Genomic DNA, 25,295 nt, shown 5'->3' with positions numbered 1-25,295 from the left:
TAGATAGTGAGGGCGATAGATAGATAGTGAAGGTGATAGAGTGAGGGCGATAGATAGAGTGAGGGTGATAGATAGATAGAGTGAGGGTGATAGATAGATAGAGTGAGGGCGATGGATAGATAGAGTGAGGGTGATAGATAGATAGATAGAGTGAGGGCGATGGATAGATAGATAGAGTGAGGGCGATGGATAGATAGAGTGAGGGTGATAGATAGATAGATAGAGTGTAGTGTAGCTCCTATCTTCCCAATAGGCTCTGCGCATTGGAATAATACCTACAGCAGTAAAGGCCTAGACCAGACGTTAACTAGGTCTACTACTGTCGATACTAGACTTAATTTTTGGGTTTGCCAGCTTAGCTTAGAGTTCGCTAGAAACTTTCTCGAATGTTCAGTAAAGAATTAACTCCCCTGATTAGACAAGAAGGGATTTAGTTTCTGACAACCATAGAACATGACAACTTTGCTCTCCCCTAATCAAGAGTCAATCTCAAGAGTCGTGTGAGCACAAGGCAATTATTTTACTCAGTCAGTACGTGCATTCTTAGTCTCATCAGAATGTAGAGAAAAGGAAGAGACGGGCGTGTTCAATAAAAGGTGTTATTTATTGATCAGTCTCTTTTCTCGTACAAGAGAAATGGATCGATATTATTGCAATACTTATAGTTAAGTAAAGTGCATACATTAAAAGCAATAGTATAAAATAATACTGTAAAAACATTGATATGGTTTCTGAGCCATATGATGTTTTAAAATGATTAAAATATATTTACATACACATATACATTTGACTAAACGTACTCAACTGGTGTTTCTAAATACGCCTACCCCGTGTACCTGACCTAAGTCTAATGCGTGGGCGAGAATAGAAAGTTACAGTTTAAGTTAAGTTTGTTTTTGCCAAGTGAATAACTAAAGAATTCTCTGTGAGGGGTTATTCAGTTCTGTACCTGGAATTTAGGATGAATGAGGAATGGTATCTCTTTCTCTGGTCTCGATATTCCAGGCTGCCTGCGAGGGCTACCCGGAAGCGCCGGTGCTGGGTCTCTCGGCTTGAGATAGCAGCGCGTCTCTCAGCGCGTCAGGAAGGCGGGGCTGCTGCCAGCGGGGTCTGCTCTGCTTCGGCAAGTGTGGCTGCTCCGTCTCGTCACCACGCGTGTGTTTGCATAGGGCAAGATTGGTAATATTTATACCTTAAAGGTGCCGAGATTGACGTAAGGATGGACATAGATACGTCAATAAAGATGTCATACGACTTGCTCGTTAGCACATTCTTTTACTAAAGTTCTCTGTGAAATCAAAACAATGGCCGCACGGATTTTCCAGGTTGTCATAGGTTTGATTTGTTATGAGAACGTCGTATGCCTTATCAGGGGCTGGAGGAATTTCGCTTGTCTAATTAGATCTCAAGCGTTATGACCTAATCAGATAACACGTTCCTGTGCCGTAGTGTGACTGCGTCAGATAACGGTATCTGCATCATGGGGGCTTGTCTTGCCTCATGGGCTGACTGTTAGTTAACTTGATAGTTAGTTTAACCAGAATAGGGTCAGGAATAGGGGGATCGATTCAGAACCTATAGGAATACACGACACCCACTCCACGCTAACTATGGTCATATCTACTAATCTATGCATAGTATAACATAGTACAACATACTACAGAGTATAGTGTATACCTTACCACCCCAAAATACATAAAAGCATTTTGAAATTTTCAAATATACTGAAAAATTGCAGTCATATATATTGTATGCACTTAAGCTATGAATTAAATGCAAAAGTAAACACGCATTTGTATGCATTATTGCTAATTTGGTATTTGAGAAATACACATGAAATGGCTCTTAATATGGCTATACAGAAAGAAAGTTCGAGACCATTTCATCACATAATAAAATGTTTGTCAACATACCAGCGGGCAACTAAAGATTATAAAGTATCTAAAAATAGAAATCTTAGTTCTCTAGGAATAGTTTCTTACTTTAAGCAGAAGATTAGTGTCCCGAAAATTTTGTAAAAAATAATTTGGGGCTGCTAAAAAATTGCTGTCCGTGAACTGGTGGGAAAAATTGTTCATGTGACTTTATTTTTAAAGTTGAAGGCCGAATTCAGGGAACGCCGTGTGCGAGCTTGCTCAAAAGTCTCTATTTCTGTTCTGGAGAGAACATCATATCATTAAGGCTTTCGAAAAAACTGTCAACAGCTTCATGGGAAAGTTCCACTAAGTCGGAAATAGGTGTAACCATGCATTCGTGCGCATGATTGTCTCCATTGACATTCTGATTCGCATTACTGACAGAAGGTCGTACCTGTTCGATGCTGCTTTCATCTCGAACTTCACTACTCTTCAATCGTAGTGGTGAAGATTCCACGAATGCCGTCATCAGGATTGGCAGCCTTTGAGGGCAGCACAAAGCGTGAACCTTGGTAGGAACCAACAGTGTATCTGTATCCACCGGCGCATCTGATTATAGCGTCAGACAGGTGTCTAACACGCATTCTTCTCCGCATAGCAGACACCTTAGTACAGGTAAAACACACCTTTGCCACATTGGTCGAAATGATAGAAACCAAGTCATGTTCAGATCTCTAAGCCGGGAGAGTCCCAGGATTTTTGATATCCGGTCCCGGTATCCAATGGCTAGGATTGTATCTTCCATTGTCGCGAGAATTTGATCTGTGACATGGGTTGCCATAACGAAAAATAAGGACTAAGAATAGGATTCCTGCAATTAGTCCCAGGATCAGGGAAAGTCCGCCAAAAATCGAATGGACGAAATCTGGAAAAATACCCAGTATGGCTTTGAATGGTGTTAATGCCATCGAAAATACTGTCTTAAATACCCCTGAGATCCCATTGGTATCAGAAATATTTAAGATTTCGCTCAGGATTTCCGCGAAATGTACGGGTGAATTAGTTGATAATAATGTATGTATCTCTGCAGTCGTCCTTGCGACTTGTAGATCATACGTTTCTTTTGATGACGTGAGCCTTGTAGGCGTCTGAAGAAGCACTGTTTTCATTATGCTTAACCTCTTGGATGCTATGGGAATTCCCCTGCTGTGCTGGGATTTCGCGATCCTCGCACATTCATGACGAGCTGGGCTCGTCATGAGCGTAGCAGGAGGCTACTGCATGACGAGCCCAGCTCGTCATGAGCGTCGAAGGGGCTAAAGTATCTATTCGAATAGAAGTAATTTTCAAATTGGGCCATGCCCTTGCCTCCCTGTCTGGGAAGGAGCTGGGGAACAAAGAACGTCCACAGCACTTGACCTTCGCAGTCGTAGTGACTAGATAAGGAGTCCCGGGCATAAGACTACAACATCTGCGGTCTACAATAAGAATGTAACTCCCATTATAGAGTCTTTGAAAGAATGGTTCTATTTCTGTTGCAGGTGCGCCTTGCTGGTGACATGAAAGGTTGTATGAATTCCCTTCACAGGCTCCATGCAAACTAATTCCGTTACACAGAAGCGTGCCGCTTAGTGACATAGCACAATTGTTGCCACTAAGAAACACTTTCTGTCCTTTATTACTGACACATGCATGTGAATAGGGCAGGTTCCATGTTGTTTTAAGGTACCCCTTTCCCAATTTCTCGTACATGCCAGCCTGTATATATTTTTGGCAGTATTGAAACCTGAAGGTTGAGATAGGAATATTTATGATTCCGTGGATTATCCATTCACTGACAGGTCGTTCTGACATTGTCATTGGTAATCTTTCTAGTTTTTCAATGCTCAAGATTGTATAATCAGCACCCTTTTGCGCCATACCGATTTGTCTATCAGTAAGGTTAAAGATTTGGAATAGTGACGTTGTGTTGATTAAACGCCAAGGCACATAGCCTGAACGCAAATTTTGTAACGTCCAGCCAAGCTGTATAATAGAACGCAATTGTGACTGACCATGTTGTAATAACAGTAAGTCTTGCGATAATATATCGATTGCTGAAGACACAATGCCGTCCAATGAAAAAATTCTGGAGGACAGAGTCATTAACCCATTGTCCACTACAGAAAGTGATTTTTCCAAATTGATACGGTCAATTTCCCGTATTCTTTCTGCTGTTTCAATTTGAGTAACCTTCCAGGCCTCATTATATGCTGCATATACAGAGGCTGCTATGAAACGCTTTTGACGCTGTTTGCGTGGTCCCAAAGTGAAATCACGCAAGTCAGCACCATCAGTAAGTAAAGTTAGGTGTTGCTTAATTTCTGCCAGTGTGGAGGTTTGTAGCCATTGAAGGCATAATTTGCCCACACTGTAGGTTGTTATTATCCCTGGATGATGTCTTTGGGGATATCTTGGGTCTGGCCTGGTCATTTTGAACCCCTGTGTTTTATTCAGGAATCTGTCTTGACAGTTATTTGTATCTGTGGGCCAGATCAACCATTGTTTCCAATCAGGATGTGTTCTGTTTTGGTTTAATATATGGTTTACGTCTATCTCTTCATCTGTATCAGAGCTATTGCTAAACATTGTTGGCTTTGGAATAGACGGTTTATTTAAATCTTTGATTTTGGCTAAGCCAAGACAGGTGGTTTGTTGAACAGTGTCATTTAAAAATATCATTTGTTCTGGGATCATGCAGGCTCTAAACAAAGCTTCTAAACCCTGTACTTGCCATTCTTTAGTACCCCAAACACTTTTCAAATCAACATTTTTGTCCCAATAATCAAATCCAAAAGTATTCATTTGTTCAAAGAATGAGTCTGAATAAATCAATTTTGTGTTGGTTATCATGGTTTTCATCCCTGTCTTGTTTGACAATTTAAAATAAAATGTTTCAGCATTACTTGTGTTAAAACCTGAAAAATATGAATATTTGTCATATACGGTTCTAGAGCTCTCTTTTGGAGGTGTAGCACAATGTTCCCATTGATTATAATTTAAAACATTTCTAGGTTGTGCAGATGTATGTAAAAAATGGTTACCATAATGGTTATAGCAATACATACTATCATAATTTGTAGAACCTTGCAAATAATCATGTTTTGTAAATTTAGCAGACATTACTAAGTCAGACATCATGTTATTAATGCTTTCGAAGTCCCAATCATCAGCAAATGAGTTTGGTTTTGCAAAGTCACTCAAGGAGATCTTGATTTGGTGTGGATATTTCAGGATCTCGACCGGACCATAAATTTCATAGTCAGTGTTGTCCCAGGCTACCCCACCAGGTATCGGATTGGCTGTGAAGTTGGCTGAAGAAAGTTCTGAAGAAAGTTCTCTTTTCTCGACGTGTGAAGATGTGTGTGGTTTGAGGATCAAGTTGATGTTCTGACTTGCTGTGTCCATTTTAGCATATTTTCCCTCAATGAAGCGTCCCAAAGTAAGTACCATGATGAGCCAAAGTATGAGGATAAATGCACCAAAACCCACCCAAAATTCAATCCATGGAGAAATCAGATATGTTTCTTTCAGTTGTTTCAAAAGTTCCTTAGCTTTGTCTTTAAAGGATTTTGATGATGGCTGTGTCTTTGATTCACTGAGGCTTTCAGAGGAATCATCGAAGTTTATGAAGTAGCCGGATGCAGTTCTGTCAATTGTTCCAATTGGTTCAGGATTTTTGTTTCTTGCATTTTCACTTGGTACTTCAGTATAGATTGGTGTGTCTCTGCTAAATGTCTTTATTTGGGTTTTCAGAGGTCTGAGTTCTATTGCATTGTTGCATAGTCCTTCTTGTTCTTCTGTAGGCGTTTCGAATGTGATGAGCCTCTTCGTTAGGACCTCTGTACTGGTAGCAAACCTTGGTGTTCTGCTACTTATTGGGAGTCCACTTGGCCTACTGTTTGTTATCGGCCACATGTTGTGGTTTTACCAGGTCGATGGATAGAACTCGGTTCTCCTTTTTTCCAGCAAGTGGCGGTAGTACAACTGATCTTGTCCCGTTGACAGACAAGACAGGAACTGCTTTTCTGTAAGAAGGCCCAAATTCCTTCTTTACCGCGATCTTCTCCCTGACTAGATCCCCGACTTTTGGAATCCAGACAGGTCTTGCTGGGACAGGTGGTGATTCTTCAGTGGTTGTTGGCTGTTGTTTCAACTGTATGTTGCTCAGGTCTTTTCTTGTTTTGTTTAAGTCCTGCAAAATAGCCAAACGGTCTTTGATATCAAAGGTTTTTTCTTTCACCACTGAAGTCTGACTATCAAGGTCAGAGATCATCATCCTAGTTCCAAATAATAATTCGTACGGACTGAATCCCTTCAGAGAATTTCTTGGCAAGTTATTTAGACTACGTTGGACACTTATTAGATGTTTGACCCACCCAGTTCCCGAACCTAATACCTTTGCCGTTATAGATTGCTTTATGTCACGGTTTTTTCTTTCAACAATTCCGTTCCCCTCAGGGTGAAATGGACAAGAGTACCGCAATTGCACGCCCATGCTGACCATGGCCTCCTTATAAGCCCGAGAGCTAAAAGCAGGACCATTGTCCGAATGCAGCATGCCAATTGCGTATGTGCCGATAAAGACTCGCAAATCTTTTATAACAGTTCTGGCGTCAGCCGTTCGCTGGGGCCACATCCATATGAATCTCGTGCATGAGTCCACTGCAACCAAGATATATTTATAGTTACCATCCCTTTGTAAGGGACCACAGTGGTCTAGGTAAACACAGGCTAATGGTTTATCCGAGATTAGAAGGGGCGTCTGAGCTGGACGTCTCACAGTTGATACTTTCATTTTTTGACATATCTCACATTCTAGAACGTAGTTCCTTGTTTGTCTTCTCATTTGTGGCCACCAGTATCTCTGTTTTAATAATGATACTGTGGCTGAGACGCCAGCATGGATAGAAGCAAGCCCTTCGTGTGCCGCTATTATTAGTCCTAACCTATGTTCCATGTTTGGAATTGCCCTATCCCCCACTCCAGGGATTCGAGCAAAAGGAACATTGTTTGCATCAGTTATGTATGAGTATTTTACTGGAAAGCCTTTAGGGAGTGGTTCTATCGAATCCTTTTCTGAAGCGCTGACAGCTTGTAATATTTCGCTGTCTATTTTTGTTTTTGACCGGGTGATGGCAGCTACGGAAGCCGTTTGCACAGCTGCCTTCGCGGCCTCATCAGCCAATGAATTCCCTGCAACGTGAACGCCATCACGTTGATGACTCAGTGTATGTATCACGTGAGTCTTTGGTAGTTCTTTTTGTAAAAGAGCTACTTGTTCCCAGAGCATTTTATGCTTGATTGTGCCACCTTTCGCATCCTTGAAACCGTTCTGAAGCCAGATCTGCAAGTATTCATTATAAGATTGAACGCAATAATACGAATCGCACACTATGAGTGTGGGGAATTCTCGATCGGTATTTTCAAGCGCCATCTTGAATGCTAGTAGTTCAGCTCGCTGAGCTGTACAATCTCCTAGGGATTGTGTTTTAGTGAGGGTTGGTTTAAATTTCCCTTCGTGCCAACGACCTTTAACAATCGCGCACGCAGCACTGTAAGCTTGTTTACCCCCTACTGCGGGTTGTGCTGATCCGTCTGTATATATTATACAGCCGTAGTCATCTAGAGGCAGAATTTCGGTTGGCGGAGGACATTCAAATTCATATTGGAGAAATTCTTGAGTTTTTAAGTAAGGATCAAATTCGTACACCACGTCTGTTGCAGCAAGAGAGTTAGCCCATTGTATCCATCTTGGATGGAGTGCTTTAGCATTTGGAATGCTTGCCTTTGTTACCGCCTCTAAGGCTGGTATTGGTGTCACGATTACTATTCGTTTACCTTGTGCCAGGGCTCGTTCTTTTGCTATAGCTGTCTGTGTTGCTGTAAGAATTTTTTCCGTTGGGCTAAATTTCATTTCAGCCTTAGTGTACAAGTGTGATTTGAATGCAATTGGTACCTTTTCTCCCTCGTTAGAGGTTAGGTATGTGAATCCGCATCTCCCTGGGATGACTCGAATCACAAGATTGCGTGTGTTATCACGTGTTTCTAATTTTGTTTTAATTAGCATGTCTGTTTGTAAGGATCTCAAAATTTCTGTGTGTGTTTGAGTCCAACTGGATCTTTTAAAGTCTGGTTTAATTAGATCATAAAGGGGTTTGACCCTTTCTGCGTAATTTGCAATGTATGTTCTTCCGAAATTTAGGAAACCTAGAATCGACTGTAAGTTTTTTAGTGTTCTAGGTGCTTGGAGTACGGCACATTTCTCTAGAAAATTGTCAGCCAGGCTTTTGCCTTCACTTGATAACTCATATCCTAAGAATAGGACCGTCAGATGGGCAATTCTGGACTTTTTAAAGTTGAATTTGTAACCCTCTGCAGCAAACCCAAGTATTATGGTGTTCACTCTTTTCAAGTGAGTCTCCAAGTTATCATCTGTTAAGTAAATGTCATCGACATAGGATAAAGCTTCATCATCATATAGTTGTAGTAATTCTGTTACTCTCGCTGAGAATACCCCCGGGCTGTTCTTGTACCCCTGGGCTAACCGACAGAATTGTTTTTGAGTGCCATTTACTGAGAATGCAGTTAAATATCTGCTCTTTGGTGCTATGTTTTGACAAAAGAATCCATTGGAGATGTCCAAGGTTGTTTTGTATTTTTTGCGCACTATGTTATTCATTAGTGCAGCACTGTGTGAGTTTTGCACTGCAAAAGTTTTGCAACATGTGTTAAGGTGTCGGTAATCCAAAACTAGACGATATGAATTGTCTGGTTTGGAGACCGGAAACAAAGGATTGTTCATTTGTGAGGTGCAAGTTTCAATCACCCCCTGGTATTCTAGCTGATCTAGTATTTCATTTACCTGTTTTTTAGCTTCTTGCTTAATTGGGTACTGCCTTTGTGCAGTTGGTTGTGATTTTAACTGGATTTTGTGAGGAGGAGAATCCTCATCCCATCCTACATGATTTTTATATAAAGCAGGTGCTAAGGCCACTGCCCACTTTCTAGCAAGTGTATATTTATTATGAATCGGGATTTGATTCGAGAAGGCAGGCATAATTACTTCTTCGCCATGAGGGCACTCCCTGACAAACTCTGGTGGCCAGTCTTTTTCAGCTAGAAGGATATCATAGCCCTTGGAGAGATTATCCCAAAATAGTCCCCTTATTTTCCTAGTCTTATCTCCCTCTATACGTAATGTTATCTCGATTAAAGTTAACCCCCAGTTCTGTGTTACAGGCCTTCTGGTCTACAGACCTCCTGGTGCTGACGTTCCCTTCACTAACTCCCTTCTACAATACCTGAACACCAATGTTATTAACTCTGCCAACTTCACGATTATTGGCGACCTTAATTTGCATCTCGACAAGAATACCGAGTCTAAAGCGGCAACTTTTTTAGCGGATCTTGCAGCTTTCGAACTCAATCAACTTGTCTGCGGCTCTACCCATAGAGCAGGACACCTCCTTGACCCCATTTTTTCCAACATCATCGGCGGGTCCTCTGGCACACCTATTCCCATGACCTGGACTGACCACTACTTAGTGTTGTTAACCATCCCCTGCAACTCAAGTCCTGTAGTAGTATCCACTCCCTCAGTTCAGAAACGGCCATGGAGAAAACTCCGCCTTGAAGACCTACATGAGATCCTGGCATTTAATCCCCTTCTCCCGAGTAAAAACCTGGATGCAGAATACGACCAGTTCTGCCTCTGGATTACCCAGGCTCTCGACACTCTTATCCCTGCCAGATGGACCAAGGCTCGCATCCACACGGCGAGTCCATGGTACAACTTAGAACTTGCTACCTTGAAAAAGGAATGTAAGAAGGCAGAGAGACGCTGGAGAAAAAATTATGAGGCCAGCCTTAAACAAGAGTATGTCCTGCTCCAAAAAACTTACCACCGTAAGGTCTGCAGAATAAGAGCGGCATATTATGCCAGTGAAATTAACAGCAGCTCTAACACCTCAAAATCGGTTTTTAAAATCCTGAAAGACCTCACGGCAAAAAAATCTGTCAACGCCATCATTACCTCGCCCGACCTCTGCAATAACATGGCTAATTTTTTCACAGATAAAATCAAGAAGATATACGACACCTTCCCCAAAGGCCCACAGTCACCGGTCACCTTCGATCCTACCAGGCCTTCCCTCACTTCCCTTCCTACACTTGACCGTGAGACTTTCTCTGAAATCTGTAGAAAGATTAAATCCGGATCTCCGGCAGATCCCTTAAAGCCTGACCTTTTCTGTGACGCTCATGTACTCATCACAGATCACGTTCGTGACATCATCAATCGGTCACTCTCCACCGCCAGTGTTCCTACCAAATGGAAGCAGGCAGGGGTGTCCCCTATTCTAAAAAAACCCACTTTGGATCCCTCACTTCCGGAGAACTTTAGGCCGATCTCCCTGCTCCCTTGGCCTGCTAAAGTGGCCGAGGCACACGTCAATAACATCTTGTCCAACTTCCTCCTCACCAATAACATCCTGGATGACTCCCAACACGGGTTTAGAGCTGGTCACAGCACCGAGACAGCCTTGCTCAGTGTTTCTGAAGACCTCCGTTCCATTCTTGACGCCGGCGGTACTGCAGCACTGGTCCTATTGGACCTCAGTGCTGCCTTTGATACGGTGTCACATGAGGTCCTCCTGATGAGATTGGAGGAAATTGGAGTCACAGGGGCAGCCTTGGGATGGTTCAGAGACTTCCTGTCTAACAGGTCTTTCAAAGTCTCCACCCCCCCTTACATCTCGAAGGAGCATAGCATTGGACAGGGAGTGCCGCAGGGCTCGTCCCTTAGCCCTACCCTGTTCAATGTCTATGTCCGTCCATTAGCGGAGGTGGCCAGAAGGAATGGAATGGCTCTGGTATCATATGCAGATGATACCCAGTTGGTGGTGGCTTTGAATAACAGTGGTCTGGAAGTCCATCACTTTAAACAGACACTCATTGACATCACCAACTGGATAACGGCGAATTTTCTCCAATTAAACGCCGGTAAAACCGAGATTCTCCTCTTGGGAAAAAACACCGCATCCTGGGGAGATAATTGGTGGCCTGACATTCTGGGCCCACCCCCCAAGCCAAAAGACTGTGTTAAAAACCTAGGTGTCTGGGTCGACTCGGCTCTAAAATATACCATCCACACCAAGAAAGTGGCTGCCACGTGCTTCGGCATCTTACGCAACATCAGGCCCATCCTGAAGTTCTTCGACTGCCGCACCCGCCAGCTCATCGTCCAGGCGACGATCCTTTCTAGACTGGACTATGCCAGTTCTCTCCTTTTGGGAGCGAACGTGGCCGAAACCACCAGACTGCAGAGAGTCCAGAATGCGGCTGCCAGGGCTCTGGTCGGCCTTCCTCGCCATTCTTCAGTCTCAGGAACCTTAAGAAAACTGCATTGGCTCCCGGTGGGAAAAAGGATCCAGTTCAAGGCTCTATGTTTAGCCTTCAAGATCCTTAAAACCGCCTCTCCCCCACTGCTGAGTCCCCTCTTGTCTGAGTACACACCTAGCAGATCTCGCCGCTCAGAGGGACAACATCTAGTGATCATTCCCCGCACTAGACTTGCCAGAGTTGGTGGCCGATCTTTCAGCCTCCTTGCTGCCAAGCTATGGAACAGCTTGCCTGTAACCATACGGGGGATGCATGATCTTTTAGCCTTTAGAAAGGCCATCAAAACCCATCTTTTCCAATAATCTGTTTTCTTTGTGCACCTTCATTCTGCATTCTGGTCAGTTCGTAGCGCCGGGACGCCCCTTGGCTGGGGCAGCCGTGCGCTATACAAATTCCCATAACATTAACATTGTGGGGTTTGCTAACTCTGGTGTCTGCAGTTTCCACTTGAAGATATTCATTCGTGTCCACTGTCTCCAGATGATTCATAAGGACTTTGCGAGCTATGCTCACCTCTGCTGCGCTGTCTAGCATTGTCTGAGCCCACTCTCCGTTTTTCAGTTGTGTCCTCAGTATTCTCGGCATTGTTAACTACCTTGATACTGGCTACCTTCTTTTTTGGAAATTGTAATTTTTTTTTTAGTTGAGCAGGTTCCTTGTCTTTGGACTTGGCGTGCTCTTCTGATCGTCCTCTTCTTTCCGATTTCTGCGAGGAAGTCTGAAAAGATTGAGAGGGACGTGTATCAATGTCTTGATATCTATCAGGTTTTTTAATATTATCCCTATTTCTAAGGTTATATCTATTCCCAGAGGGGTCACCCTGCGGTGACCTCTGTCTTCGGTTTGGAGATTTCTCTCTTCGCCTAGGAGACCTTCCTCTGGACTGGAATTTCTTTTCTTTAGGATTGGATTGTTTGTTTCCATCCCAGTTCTTTTTTGGTGAATTATTATTAAAAAATATTTTTTCTGGACTTTCAGTCAGTTGCGGTTTTACTGGTATTCCACCTAAACTATCTCTACCTAGTTCTTCATAGGATTTTTCTATGATTCTGGCAATTTCAGCTGGTTGGTCTGCTATATCTGTCTCTTTTAACCTCTGGCGGATCGCCACGTTTGCTGCTTCACCTTTTATGTTGGCTAATAATATAGCCGAGACCTGCTTGAAGTCTTTCAGTAATTTCATACCAAGAGTTAAAGCAGGTTCTGGACCGTATTCGTCTTGAATTTGTTTTAGCACATCTGGTATCACCGAAATGGATGGAACACCGTGCGTTTTTGTGTAGATGGAAGCAAAGACTGTACCCCAAGTGTCACAGTCCTCAATGTGTGGTGCGATTCCCATTGGGAGACATATAGTCAGTATCCTGTGTTTTTCTAATGGGGTGGTGTCAGGAAACACCGCCTCTATTTGGGTGATTTTTTGTGCCAACCAGAATGGTATTTGTTCCCGTTTAGCCGGAACTTTACCTAGGCAGGATTGGATGTTCTGTGGTGTAATTTTATTTGTGTTCCCCTGGTGAGGGGTCAGCTGTGGAAGTTTAATCGCTGGCTGAATTGTTGAAGTCCGCATTACATACTGAACTAATTGTCTGTGAATTTTTAGTAATTGTTTTAGCTGTATTAACAGCTCTCCTGTAGACATCCCTTCGATGTCTGGATGCGGTGTGTATCCGGCTAGTACCGGCCACGTTGCTCCTGGTCTACCTAAAGGACCGAGCCTGGTGATGTGATTATTATGTTTTAGGGCGCCATCAAGTAAGAGCAAATGCTCTTGGAATTGGAGTGGTACTTCCACCTCCTCGAAAGGAGTGTACATTTCAGGAGGTTCCTCTATTTTGTAATAGTGGAAGTACTTTGTTACAGCATTAGCTGCTGGAAAATGTATCCATGAATAGTATACCTCTGTCTGCCGATATTCGTGTGCCTCAATTACGAATATGACTGTGCCACCTCTAGGTGTCAGTCCATTTTCTATAAGCTTTAGGGTTATAGATCTCCTTTTAATGACCGGAATGAGTATTATCTCCGGGTCTGCGTCTTGCATAGTAGCATCCGCTGCTGCGAGTTCAGTTGCTAATCTAACTGCCTCTCTTTCGTCTTCATTGTCTGACATTTTACTGTCCTGAAGGATATTTTGTTTGTTTGCAGATCAGGTTTCTTATGGAAACAGAGATTAGATGCACAATATTTTGGAACAGTGTATCCTTCAACGTTGACTATACCAAGAACCATACATAGGAGTTCCCTCCTGCGAGGTTTTGGGGGATATAACCTTTCACCCACTCCAGACGTCTTTGGAGTATGTGGGAAAAGGGGTCTGAGTGAGAAAGCACGACTGAGTTACTCTAAATGTCTTACGTTAGTTTTATCGCCCTTTCCAAACGCGTTGGGCGCCATGTAGTGTAGCTCCTATCTTCCCAATAGGCTCTGCGCATTGGAATAATACCTACAGCAGTAAAGGCCTAGACCAGACGTTAACTAGGTCTACTACTGTCGATACTAGACTTAATTTTTGGGTTTGCCAGCTTAGCTCAGAGTTCGCTAGAAACTTTCTCGAATGTTCAGTAAAGAATTAACTCCCCTGATTAGACAAGAAGGGATTTAGTTTCTGACAACCATAGAACATGACAACTTTGCTCTCCCCTAATCAAGAGTCAATCTCAAGAGTCGTGTGAGCACAAGGCAATTATTTTACTCAGTCAGTACGTGCATTCTTAGTCTCATCAGAATGTAGAGAAAAGGAAGAGACGGGCGTGTTCAATAAAAGGTGTTATTTATTGATCAGTCTCTTTTCTCGTAGAAGAGAAATGGATCGATATTATTGCAATACTTATAGTTAAGTAAAGTGCATACATTAAAAGCAATAGTATAAAATAATACTGTAAAAACATTGATATGGTTTCTGAGCCATATGATGTTTTAAAATGATTAAAATATATTTACATACACATATACATTTGACTAAACGTACTCAACTGGTGTTTCTAAATACGCCTACCCCGTGTACCTGACCTAAGTCTAATGCGTGGGCGGGAATAGAAAGTTACAGTTTAAGTTAAGTTTGTTTTTGCCAAGTGAATAACTAAAGAATTCTCTGTGAGGGGTTATTCAGTTCTGTACCTGGAATTTAGGATGAATGAGGAATGGTATCTCTTTCTCTGGTCTCGATATTCCAGGCTGCCTGCGAGGGCTACCCGGAAGCGCCGGTGCTGGGTCTCTCGGCTTGAGATAGCAGCGCGTCTCTCAGCGCGTCAGGAAGGCGGGGCTGCTGCCAGCGGGGTCTGCTCTGCTTCTAGGCTTCGGCAAGTGTGGCTGCTCCGTCTCGTCGCCACGCGTGTGTTTGCATAGGGCAAGATCGGTAATATTTATACCTTAAAGGTGCCGAGATTGACGTAAGGATGGACATAGATACGTCAATAAAGATGTCATACGACTTGCTCGTTAGCACATTCTTTTACTAAAGTTCTCTGTGAAATCAAAACAATGGCCGCACGGATTTTCCAGGTTGTCATAGGTTTGATTTGTTATGAGAACGTCGTATGCCTTATCAGGGGCTGGAGGAATTTCGCTTGTCTAATTAGATCTCAAGCGTTATGACCTAATCAGATAACACGTTCCTGTGCCGTAGTGTGACTGCGTCAGATAACGGTACCTGCATCATGGGGGCTTGTCTTGCCTCATGGGCTGACTGTTAGTTAACTTGATAGTTAGTTTAACCAGAATAGGGTCAGGAATAGGGGGATCGATTCAGAACCTATAGGAATACACGACAAGAGTGAGGGCCATAGATAGATAGAGTGAGGGTGATAGCTAGATAGATAGAGTAAGGGCGATAGATAGATAGAGTGAGGGTGATAGATAGATAGAGTGAGGGCCATAGATAGATAGAGTGAGGGAGATAGATAGAGTGCAATAGATAGATAGATAGTGAGGGCGATAGATAGAGTGAGGGCGATAGATAGAGTGAGGGCGATAGATAGAGTGAGGGCCATAGATAGAGTGAGGGCCATAGATAGAGTGAGGGCCATAGATAGAGTGAGGGCCATAGATAGAGTGAGGGCCATAGATAGAGTGAGGGCCATAGATAGAGTGAGGGCCATAGATAGAGTGAGGGCCATAGATAGAGTGAGGGCCATAGATAGAGTGAGGGCCATAGATAGAGTGAGGGCCATAGATAGAGTGAGGGTGATAGACAGATGGATAGAGTGAGGGTGATAGACAGATGGATAGAGTGAGGGAGATAGATAGATAGAGTGAGGGTGATAGATAGATAGAGTGAGGGCGATAGAGTGGAGGCGATAGATAGATAGATAGATAGAGTGAGGGTGATAGATAGATAGATGGAGTGAGGGCGATAGAGTGAGGGAGATAGATAGATAGATAGATGGAGTGAGGGCTATAGAGTGAGGGAGATAGATAGATAGAGTGAGGACGATAGATAGATAGATAGAGTGAGGGTGATAGAAAGATAGATACATAGATAGAGTGTGATAGATAGATAGATAGATAGATACATAGACACATAGATAGATAGAGTGAGGGAGATAGATAGATAGATAGATAGATACATAGATAGAGTGAGGGCGATAGATAGATAAATAGATAGAGTGAGGGCGATAGATAGATAGATAAATAGATAGAGTGAGGGCGATAGATAGATAGATAGATAGATAGAGAGGGCAATAGATAGATAGAGTGAGGGTGATAGATAGATAGAGTAAGGGCGATGGATAGATAGAGTGAGGGCCATAGATAGATAGAGTGAGGGTGATAGATAGATAGAGTAAGGGCGATAGATAGATAGAGTGAGGGTGATAGATAGATAGAGTGAGGGCCATAGATAGATAGAGTGAGGGAGATAGATAGAGTGCAATAGATAGATAGATAGAGTGAGGGCGATAGATAGAGTGAGGGCGATAGATAGAGTGAGGGCGATAGATAGAGTGAGGGCCATAGATAGAGTGAGGGCCATAGATAGAGTGAGGGCCATAGATAGAGTGAGGGCCATAGATAGAGTGAGGGCCATAGATAGAGTGAGGGCCATAGATAGAGTGAGGGCCATAGATAGAGTGAGGGCCATAGATAGAGTGAGGGCCATAGATAGAGTGAGGGCCATAGATAGAGTGAGGGCCAAAGATAGAGTGAGGGCCAAAGATAGAGTGAGGGCCAAAGATAGAGTGAGGGCCAAAGATAGAGTGAGGGCCAAAGATAGAGTGAGGGCCATAGATAGAGTGAGGGCCATAGATAGAGTGAGGGTGATAGATAGATAGAGTGAGGGCGATAGATAGATAGAGTGAGGGCCATAGATAGAGTGAGGGCCATAGATAGAGTGAGGGCCATAGATAGAGTGAGGGTGATAGACAGATGGATAGAGTGAGGGCGATAGACAGATGGATAGAGTGAGGGCGATAGATAGATAGAGTGAGGGCGATAGATAGATAGAGTGAGGGCGATAGATAGATAGAGTGAGGGAGATAGATAGATAGAGTGAGGGAGATAGATAGATAGATAGAGTGAGGGAGATAGATAGAGTGAGGGCGATAGACAGAGTGAGGGCGATAGACAGAGTGAGGGCGATAGACAGAGTGAGGGCGATAGACAGAGTGAGGGCGATAGACAGAGTGAGGGCCATAGACAGAGTGAGGGCGATAGACAGAGTGAGGGCCATAGACAGAGTGAGGGCCATAGACAGAGTGAGGGCCATAGACAGAGTGAGGGCCATAGACAGAGTGAGGGCCATAGACAGAGTGAGGGCCATAGACAGAGTGAGGGCCATAGACAGAGTGAGGGCCATAGACAGAGTGAGGGCCATAGACAGAGTGAGGGCCATAGACAGAGTGAGGGCCATAGACAGAGTGAGGGCCATAGACAGAGTGAGGGCCATAGACAGAGTGAGGGCCATAGACAGAGTGAGGGCCATAGACAGAGTGAGGGCCATAGACAGAGTGAGGGCCATAGACAGAGTGAGGGCCATAGACAGAGTGAGGGCCATAGACAGAGTGAGGGCCATAGACAGAGTGAGGGCCATAGACAGAGTGAGGGCCATAGATAGAGTGAGGGCCATAGATAGAGTGAGGGCCATAGATAGAGTGAGGGCCATAGATAGAGTGAGGGCCATAGATAGAGTGAGGGCCATAGATAGAGTGAGGGCCATAGATAGAGTGAGGGCCATAGATAGAGTGAGGGCCATAGATAGAGTGAGGGCCATAGATAGAGTGAGGGCCATAGATAGAGTGAGGGCCATAGATAGAGTGAGGGCCATAGATAGAGTGAGGGCCATAGATAGAGTGAGGGCCATAGATAGAGTGAGGGCCATAGATAGAGTGAGGGCCATAGATAGAGTGAGGGCCATAGATAGAGTGAGGGCCATAGATAGAGTGAGGGCCATAGATAGAGTGAGGGCCATAGATAGAGTGAGGGCCATAGATAGAGTGAGGGCCATAGATAGAGTGAGGGCCATAGATAGAGTGAGGGCCATAGATAGAGTGAGGGCCATAGATAGAGTGAGGGCCATAGATAGAGTGAGGGCCATAGATAGAGTGAGGGCCATAGATAGAGTGAGGGCCATAGATAGAGTGAGGGCCATAGATAGAGTGAGGGCCATAGATAGAGTGAGGGCCATAGATAGAGTGAGGGCCATAGATAGAGTGAGGGCCATAGATAGAGTGAGGGCCATAGATAGAGTGAGGGCCATAGATAGAGTGAGGGCCATAGATAGAGTGAGGGCCATAGATAGAGTGAGGGCCATAGATAGAGTGAGGGCCATAGATAGAGTGAGGGCCATAGATAGAGTGAGGGCCATAGATAGAGTGAGGGCCATAGATAGAGTGAGGGCCATAGATAGAGTGAGGGCCATAGATAGAGTGAGGGCCATAGATAGAGTGAGGGCCATAGATAGAGTGAGGGCCATAGATAGAGTGAGGGCCATAGATAGAGTGAGGGCCATAGATAGAGTGAGGGCCATAGATAGAGTGAGGGCCATAGATAGAGTGAGGGCCATGGATAGAGTGAGGGCCATGGATAGAGTGAGGGCCATGGATAGAGTGAGGGCCATAGATAGATGGATAGAGTGAGGGCCATAGATAGATGGATAGAGTGAGGGCCATAGATAGATGGATAGAGTGAGGGCCATAGATAGATGGATAGAGTGAGGGCCATAGATAGATGGATAGAGTGAGGGCCATAGATAGATGGATAGAGTGAGGGCCATAGATAGATGGATAGAGTGAGGGCCATAGATAGATGGATAGAGTGAGGGCCATAGATAGATGGATAGAGTGAGGGCCATAGATAGATGGATAGAGTGAGGGCCATAGATAGATGGATAGAGTGAGGGCGATAGATAGATGGATAGAGTGAGGGCGATTGATAGATAGAGTGAGGGCGATTGATAGATAGAGTGAGGGCGATTGATAGATAGAGTGAGGGCGATTGATAGATAAAGTGAGGGCGATAGATAGAGTGAGGGTGATAGATAGAGTGAGGGCCATAGATAGATGGATAGAGTGAGGGCCATAGATAGATGGATAGAGTGAGGGCCATAGATAGATGGATAGAGTGAGGGCCATAGATAGATGGATAGAGTGAGGGCCATAGATAGATGGATAGAGTGAGGGCCATAGATAGATGGATAGAGTGAGGGCCATAGATAGATGGATAGAGTGAGGGCGATTGATAGATAGAGTGAGGGCGATTGATAGATAGAGTGAGGGCGATTGATAGATAGAGTGAGGGCGATTGATAGATAGAGTGAGGGCGATAGATAGATGGATAGAGTGAGGGAGATAGATAGATGGATAGAGTGAGGGAGATAGATAGATGGATAGAGTGAGGGAGATAGATAGATGGATAGAGTGAGGGAGATAGATAGATAGGACAGAGTGAGGGCGATATAGGTAGAGGGGTGTAGAGAGACGGGGTGTAGAGAGAGGGGTATTAAGAGAGAGGGGTGTAGAGAGAGAGAGGGTTGTAGAGAGAGAGGGGTGTAGAGAGAGAGAGAGAGAGGAGATATTGTGTATTTGGCCAAATTGTGTGAACTTGGGAAAACACTTTTTGAAATTATTCCTTTGCTCCCTTTTCGGCAAGATTGTAAGTATTTAGAATTAATGTTAAAGGTGCGAGCAAGAGCATAGATAAAAAATGGACTGAATTGTACCTGGGGGAGGGAGGGAGTGCCCAGTCTGATATAATCACCAAAATGCAATATGACGGTAAATGTGAAGCCCTGGGAGCAAGTAGGAGTTAGATCCTAGGCACATCAGACTCTTGTGGTACCTCTGTCCACGGATTTAAAAATACTTGATCACTCAGAAACAGCTTAATAGAGCAAAGAACCACCAAGGTGATACTCCCAGGATTGGTCCCTAGTATTGTTTTCGTTCATATATCTGGAGCAGTGGCTGTATTTGCGTCTCTGTAGCTGAATAGGGGTACTGCAGCTGATGTGCAGGGCCTCTTTGTGCTGAAGCTCCTTCCTACCTAATTGACACCTCTTACACATAACATTAGGGGTTATAGGAATGAGAGTGAAAGGGTTAAAAGTGGCTGGGAACCAAAATGACGGCGTAATGGCCAAAGCTGCCGACTTTGAGAAACCAGGCTCGAGCATCGGCGTTAGATCAACATAGTGTGATTCTGGGCAATTCACTTAATCTTCCCGTGCTGCCTACCAAAAATGAATGTGTCCTTGTGCAACGTAACGGGTGCTCATGTAAAGGGCTATAATTCGTGCTATATAAAACTGCACAAAATAAAAATAAAAAAGCACGCGAGTCGTGTACCTCAAAGCCCCAGCCAAAGGAATTTAGAGAAGAAAGAAAGAGCGGCTTGTGTGACACGAGGACAGAAGGTCAGTGCTGCCGGCTCTCTTTTTCCCCGTGGCCTGATAAGGTTTTCAGAAGCGGTGTCCTTGCAATGGTGGTAGCATGGGGGCTCCGGCGCCTAGGTCATTCTGATCCTGCATGCCTTGGAGCCATCTTCGGATTGCAAGGTATGCAAGACAGTGGGCAGCAGTGCGGTAAGATGGCCAGCAATGTGGTAACGCGGCTTTGTTTGGAGGTTTCAGCACCGTGTCCGTGAACAATCTATGAACGGATGCTCATGTAAAGCGCTATATTTCGTGCTATATCAAACTGCAAAACTTACAAATAAACAAGCAACACAAAGGAGGCGGGGGTATAAAGTTACACCACACAGATTGGGCGGGTATAGAGAAGGTAAACAAGCGATGCGCGCTCTGTACTGGGGGAGGGGGAGGGCAAGGGCCATTTTTAATGGTGGCGTAATGGCCAGAGCTCCCGACTTTGGGAAACCAGGCTCGAGCATCGGCGTTGGATCAACATAGTGTGATTCTGGGCAATTCACTTAATCTCCCCGTGCTGGCTACCTAAAATGAAGGTGTCCTTGTGCAACGTAACGGGTGCTCATGTTAAGCGCTATAATTCGTGCTATATAAAACTGCACAAAATAAAAATAAAAAGTCGCAGGCAAAGACAATCAATGATTAAAAACATGGGAATATCAGGGAGAGGAAGAGATCGACATGGGGGAATCGTGTGGTGCGGCACCCAGGCATAACCTGCAGCAGCGGGTGTAGTGAGAATTCAAGGACTTTGGAGGCTGCAGCAAGGGAAAGGCAATGGAGCCCATAAACATGAAACAGTGTGCCGTGGTAGGAGCTGTTGTGGACGTCATGAACACAAATGGAACAAGCTCTCGGCATTGCGTTACGGAGGGGGGGGGAGCGGCTTCCTTTGAAGTCTGATTGGGGGGGGCGGGGGAGCGGATTACTTTGAAGTCCGATGCCGAGGCTCAGACAAATGGTGTGTGATGTGGCTGTACCTAATCCGCAGTTTGGGTAGACTTTTGAAAGCCTTACTATAATCTCGCCTAACAAGCATTGCTAAAGCAATACTGTAGGCTCGACCTAATAAAGCAATGCTCTAGGCTCGACCTAAAAAAACACCACCCTCTGTACATTCATTTCTATAGGTTGTAAAGAAAGCAACCAAAATCAGTGTTTGAGTGTTGTTGACAGTGCATGCTACTTCGTGGCGTTGTCGTCTTATGTACCACGTAAAGTCCGGTATACAATAGAATTACCTTAACAGATGCAATCTATTCCTTACCTTCAAATTGAGCTTTTTGAGATTTCTGCTTAGACTGTAACACCTGCAAAAGTCTTATTATGGAAAGCGCCCTTCGAATAAAAAAAAAAAATCTCTTTTGTAGAAACTATGAAGTGGCGGGGATTTCCTTTTTCCTTCTTACAAAAATTAATATTTTCCCACTAGGTTGCAACTGTGCTGCAGTCTGCTTTCAGAGGACATCTAGCTCGACAAAAGCTGTTATCTTCGGGTGACATGGTAGTCTTGAAATCTTCCAGCTCTGAAAGTATTCTAAGTCAGGTAATTTAAAGGACAACAGCAATTCTGATGCACACTGAAATACTTGATCTCAACCCTTAAATGTTGATCTGAACAAGGTACTGGATGAACAATACACTTTTAATTTCACACTTAAAGACAAAGCATGGTAGAGTTTTTGGCCATAATGGAAGAAAGTTTGTCATAAAAATTGCCATTTTGGTGACTATATCTTTATTTCAGTTAAAGTTCCTTCAATGTTTATTTTTGTAGTTTGCCCAGACTTGCAGAATGCCTTTGTCATGTCTATGTTCTCTGGGCTTATTGTAACTTTGTGATACATTATCAATATTGTAGTTGATCATATCAGCAGTTTTTTTGGTTTAATAATTGTACACTTATCACATGTGTAGACCACTTGTATATCTGTGCTCTTGTACTGAGTGTCTCACTAGTCCCTTTCTCAAAGACAGAGAGAAATAATGTGCTGAGTGTAGGAAGCTGGCTCTTTATGTGATTACCAATAAATGGAGAGTCCGGAGAGTCCCCCAGAAGTGCACAGGGCTTCTATGCAACCCAAAGTGCCCTATTTGTGGTAGTGAGGTCGAGTAGCCTTAGGCTGAACACAGGAGTGTACAGCATTTGTTATACACACAGTGATCAATAAATGATGCACGACTCAAAAAGGAGATCCATACCAATTTTAGAAAAATAAGTTTCTTTCTAGGTTTATTTTAAGACCAAGATGTACGGTCAAAGGTGAGTGCTTTTTTGAAAATGAATACTTTTAACTTTAAAAAGTGGACACTTTGCAATTTTTCAGTTCAGCAAAGTTAACCTATGGGAGGTTAACAAGAATGCAGTTTTGTAGGTAAGTACCTGACTCACAAAATCCATTTTCGGGGGTTTGTAATCAGCACATGGCCAGGTTCAAGTTAGCACCAAGACTGCATCACCTTTGGCCCAGGGGCGGCCGGATGTAGAGATAAAATTCGGAGTCAGGCACCCAATGTTAACCAACGGAGACTGGTGGTGTTCAAAGATGCGCTGTTTACGGGTAATTAAAAGCTGTGTCTGGGGTCAATCTCCAGCGGTTTAGGCAAGCACTGAAGGGGCCACAGGGCAGCACCAAACATACACTCTCAACGACACAGGGGCGGCCGGGTGCAGAGTGCCAACACAGCATCTGGCACCCAATGCAGACCAATGGAGGAGATGGGGTTCAGAAAAAGGCTCTGCCCAGGAGGCCTTACGAAGAAAAACAGCAGCTGCCCAGGTAAGTGGTGATGCTTGGGGACATATGGACAGCGGTGGTCAAGCTCCCCAAGGCCCAGAGCTTTGGGTGCAGATGTTGGAAATCCTGCAGGTGTCGATGTGGAGTCTGGCAGGGGTCAACCCACGATGTGTTCTTGCTCATAATCGTTGGGTAACCTTCGACGGACTGGTGGCCCACTTGGACTCTGGTCATGAGCGTGGGTGGCAGAGGTGGGTCTGGTGGGTAGTTTCGCAGTTCCTCAAGATTTAGCTCTTGATCTTTAAAGATGGTTTCTTGTGGACAGGTCTGCTGTCCATGGGAGTCCTTGATCTTTATTGAAGGAAGGTAGCCCTCCCAGGGTTTAGGAGGTCACTGGGCCTGCAGGATGAGTCACCTTTTGTAGCAGGGGTGAAAGGCAGCAGACGGGCTGGCAGTACTGGTGCCAAGCCAGTCACTGGTCCTTTTTCTTTCCTGCTGTTGAGGCTCTTTTATGTCTGACGTTTGTAGGTTGTCTGGAATCTCACTTCAGGGTCTGGAGGTGTCACCTAAATACTAGATTTAGGAACATTATAAGGAAGTCACTGGTAGGGACCAATGGGTCCCCTACTTGGGGTGTCTACATCCACTACTATGCCACCCTTGTGTGGAAGGGGCGCATAATCCTAGTCCTGCTTGGATAGGTCCCACCATCTTCAAGATGGTGGACACTAAAAAATGTGCTACACTTCACCTCCAGTACCTGAGGGCTGGAGTGGGCGAAGGAGGGCACACCTCCTATTCTCACTTAGTTCCCGCGGGTTCTCAAACCAAAAGTGGGGGTTTGAACTGGGACCTGACATTTGCTGCTAGCAGCAGAGGCTGGGGGCGCATTATAAAGACGGCAAGGCCTTTGAAGCTTCCCTCTTGTGCACTGTGCGTGCCTGAGGGAGGAAATGTGACACCTCCGCTTAGGATGGGCTTTGTTTCTGTCCTCAGAGAGCAAGGGCTCTCACCCCATGGGTCCAGAAACATGTCTTTTGTTGCCAAGCCACCTAAAGCCAGTCAGAGACCGCACTAGGATTGGTAGGCTTTTAGGGGGCACCTTGAGGTGCCCTCTGGGTTCATGTTTTAATAAATCCAACACTAATCATTGTGGGTTTATTAAAAGGAGTTGTTTGGTACCTAACACTCCTAGGTTCAATGAAGCCCTCAAGGTGCTGGGGAACTTCTGTTGTCGTTTTTCCAGTCCATGGACTCTCTATGGCTTCCCTGGCACTTACAATATTAGGAATAAACTTAAATATTACAGGGGCATATCTGCTCACACACAAATACTCACATCTGAGATATAGTGCACCCTGCCTAAGGTCTTGTAAGGTCTACTAAAGGGGTGACTTACCCATATCTTAGGCAGTTCTGCTTAACATGACACACTGGCAGTGTGCTATGTCGAGTTTGTTCTTTTTCTCTGTACCAAGTTATGCAGGCTGCAGTGGCAGTTTAAATGCGGTTGGTGAGGGGTCCCTGGTCCATGTGTCCTCTTTAGTCCCAATGCCCTAGGTACCTGGGGTACCATTTACTAGGAACGTCTAGGGAGTCTGAAGTGGTGCCAATCATGGTACAGTTTTAGGGAAGTAGCTCTGGCACAGCGGACTTGGTTGGCAATGACCCTGTGCACGTTTAATCACATTTACATCATTTTCCAGGCAACAGGTGGGGCCTTACTATGTCAAAAGAGGCACTTTCTCTCACTGAGGCAATAAGACCGCCTCAATAGCTTCTTTTGATACCTGTTTATATGTAGGCAAATGGATTATTATTTGAGGGTAATAAGTGTCCACCTCAAAGGATAAGGCCTTCCCCTGGTAGATTTAACACATATTAAAGAAAAAAAAACTGTGCTTAATCCCTGGTTACGTGCATGAACAGTAAAGAAGTCACACAAAACAATCCCACAACCAATTTCAAAATAAAGAAAAAACATTTATGAGTAAAGTAAGAGCACAAAGCAAAGACAATAATTCAGTGAGGGGAACCATTGATATGAAATCTGAAAGAATTAAGTGGAAATGGCTCCAAAAAGCACAAAGCACCAATGATAGTCTGTGGAAGCAATAGACCTTTACATGGGTGCAATTTTGAGCCTGTCCATGATGCAGCCCTGGTTGGATGCAACAAATTGATTAGTCCTAGTGAAAGTCTGGAAGTCGAAAAGTTAGAAATCGTTTTAAGTCCTAATGCAGAAAAATCCTCCCTGAGCAGCATTTGAAATTGTAGCTGCCACTGTGGAACCGAAGGATCTATACTTGAAGGAGGTTTGTCCCACTGGAGCAGTGGAGCTTTGAAGATTATTCCCTGGAAATCTCAATGTTGATGGGGCCGTCCTTATTCAGAGGTGCT

General features: G+C 44.3%; 1 protein-coding gene across 2 annotated transcripts in view; it reads left to right on the top strand.

Annotated features, from left to right (window-relative positions):
- Nucleotides 1-25,295, top strand: part of IQCE (IQ motif containing E) — a 313,633-nt gene that overhangs the window by 197,710 nt on the left and 90,628 nt on the right. For both annotated transcript variants that reach the window (XM_078664993.1, XM_078664994.1), the window contains one exon: nucleotides 21,590-21,703. In XM_078664993.1, coding sequence (XP_078521119.1) covers nucleotides 21,590-21,703 — 114 coding nt within the window. The remainder of the gene's footprint in view (nucleotides 1-21,589; nucleotides 21,704-25,295) is intronic.

This window comes from Lissotriton helveticus, chromosome 10 (genome assembly GCF_964261635.1).
Source record: "Lissotriton helveticus chromosome 10, aLisHel1.1, whole genome shotgun sequence".
Taxonomy (NCBI): domain Eukaryota; kingdom Metazoa; phylum Chordata; class Amphibia; order Caudata; family Salamandridae; genus Lissotriton; species Lissotriton helveticus.
Note: the sequence above shows the minus strand (reverse complement) of the source record. Positions and strands in the feature narration are given on the sequence as shown.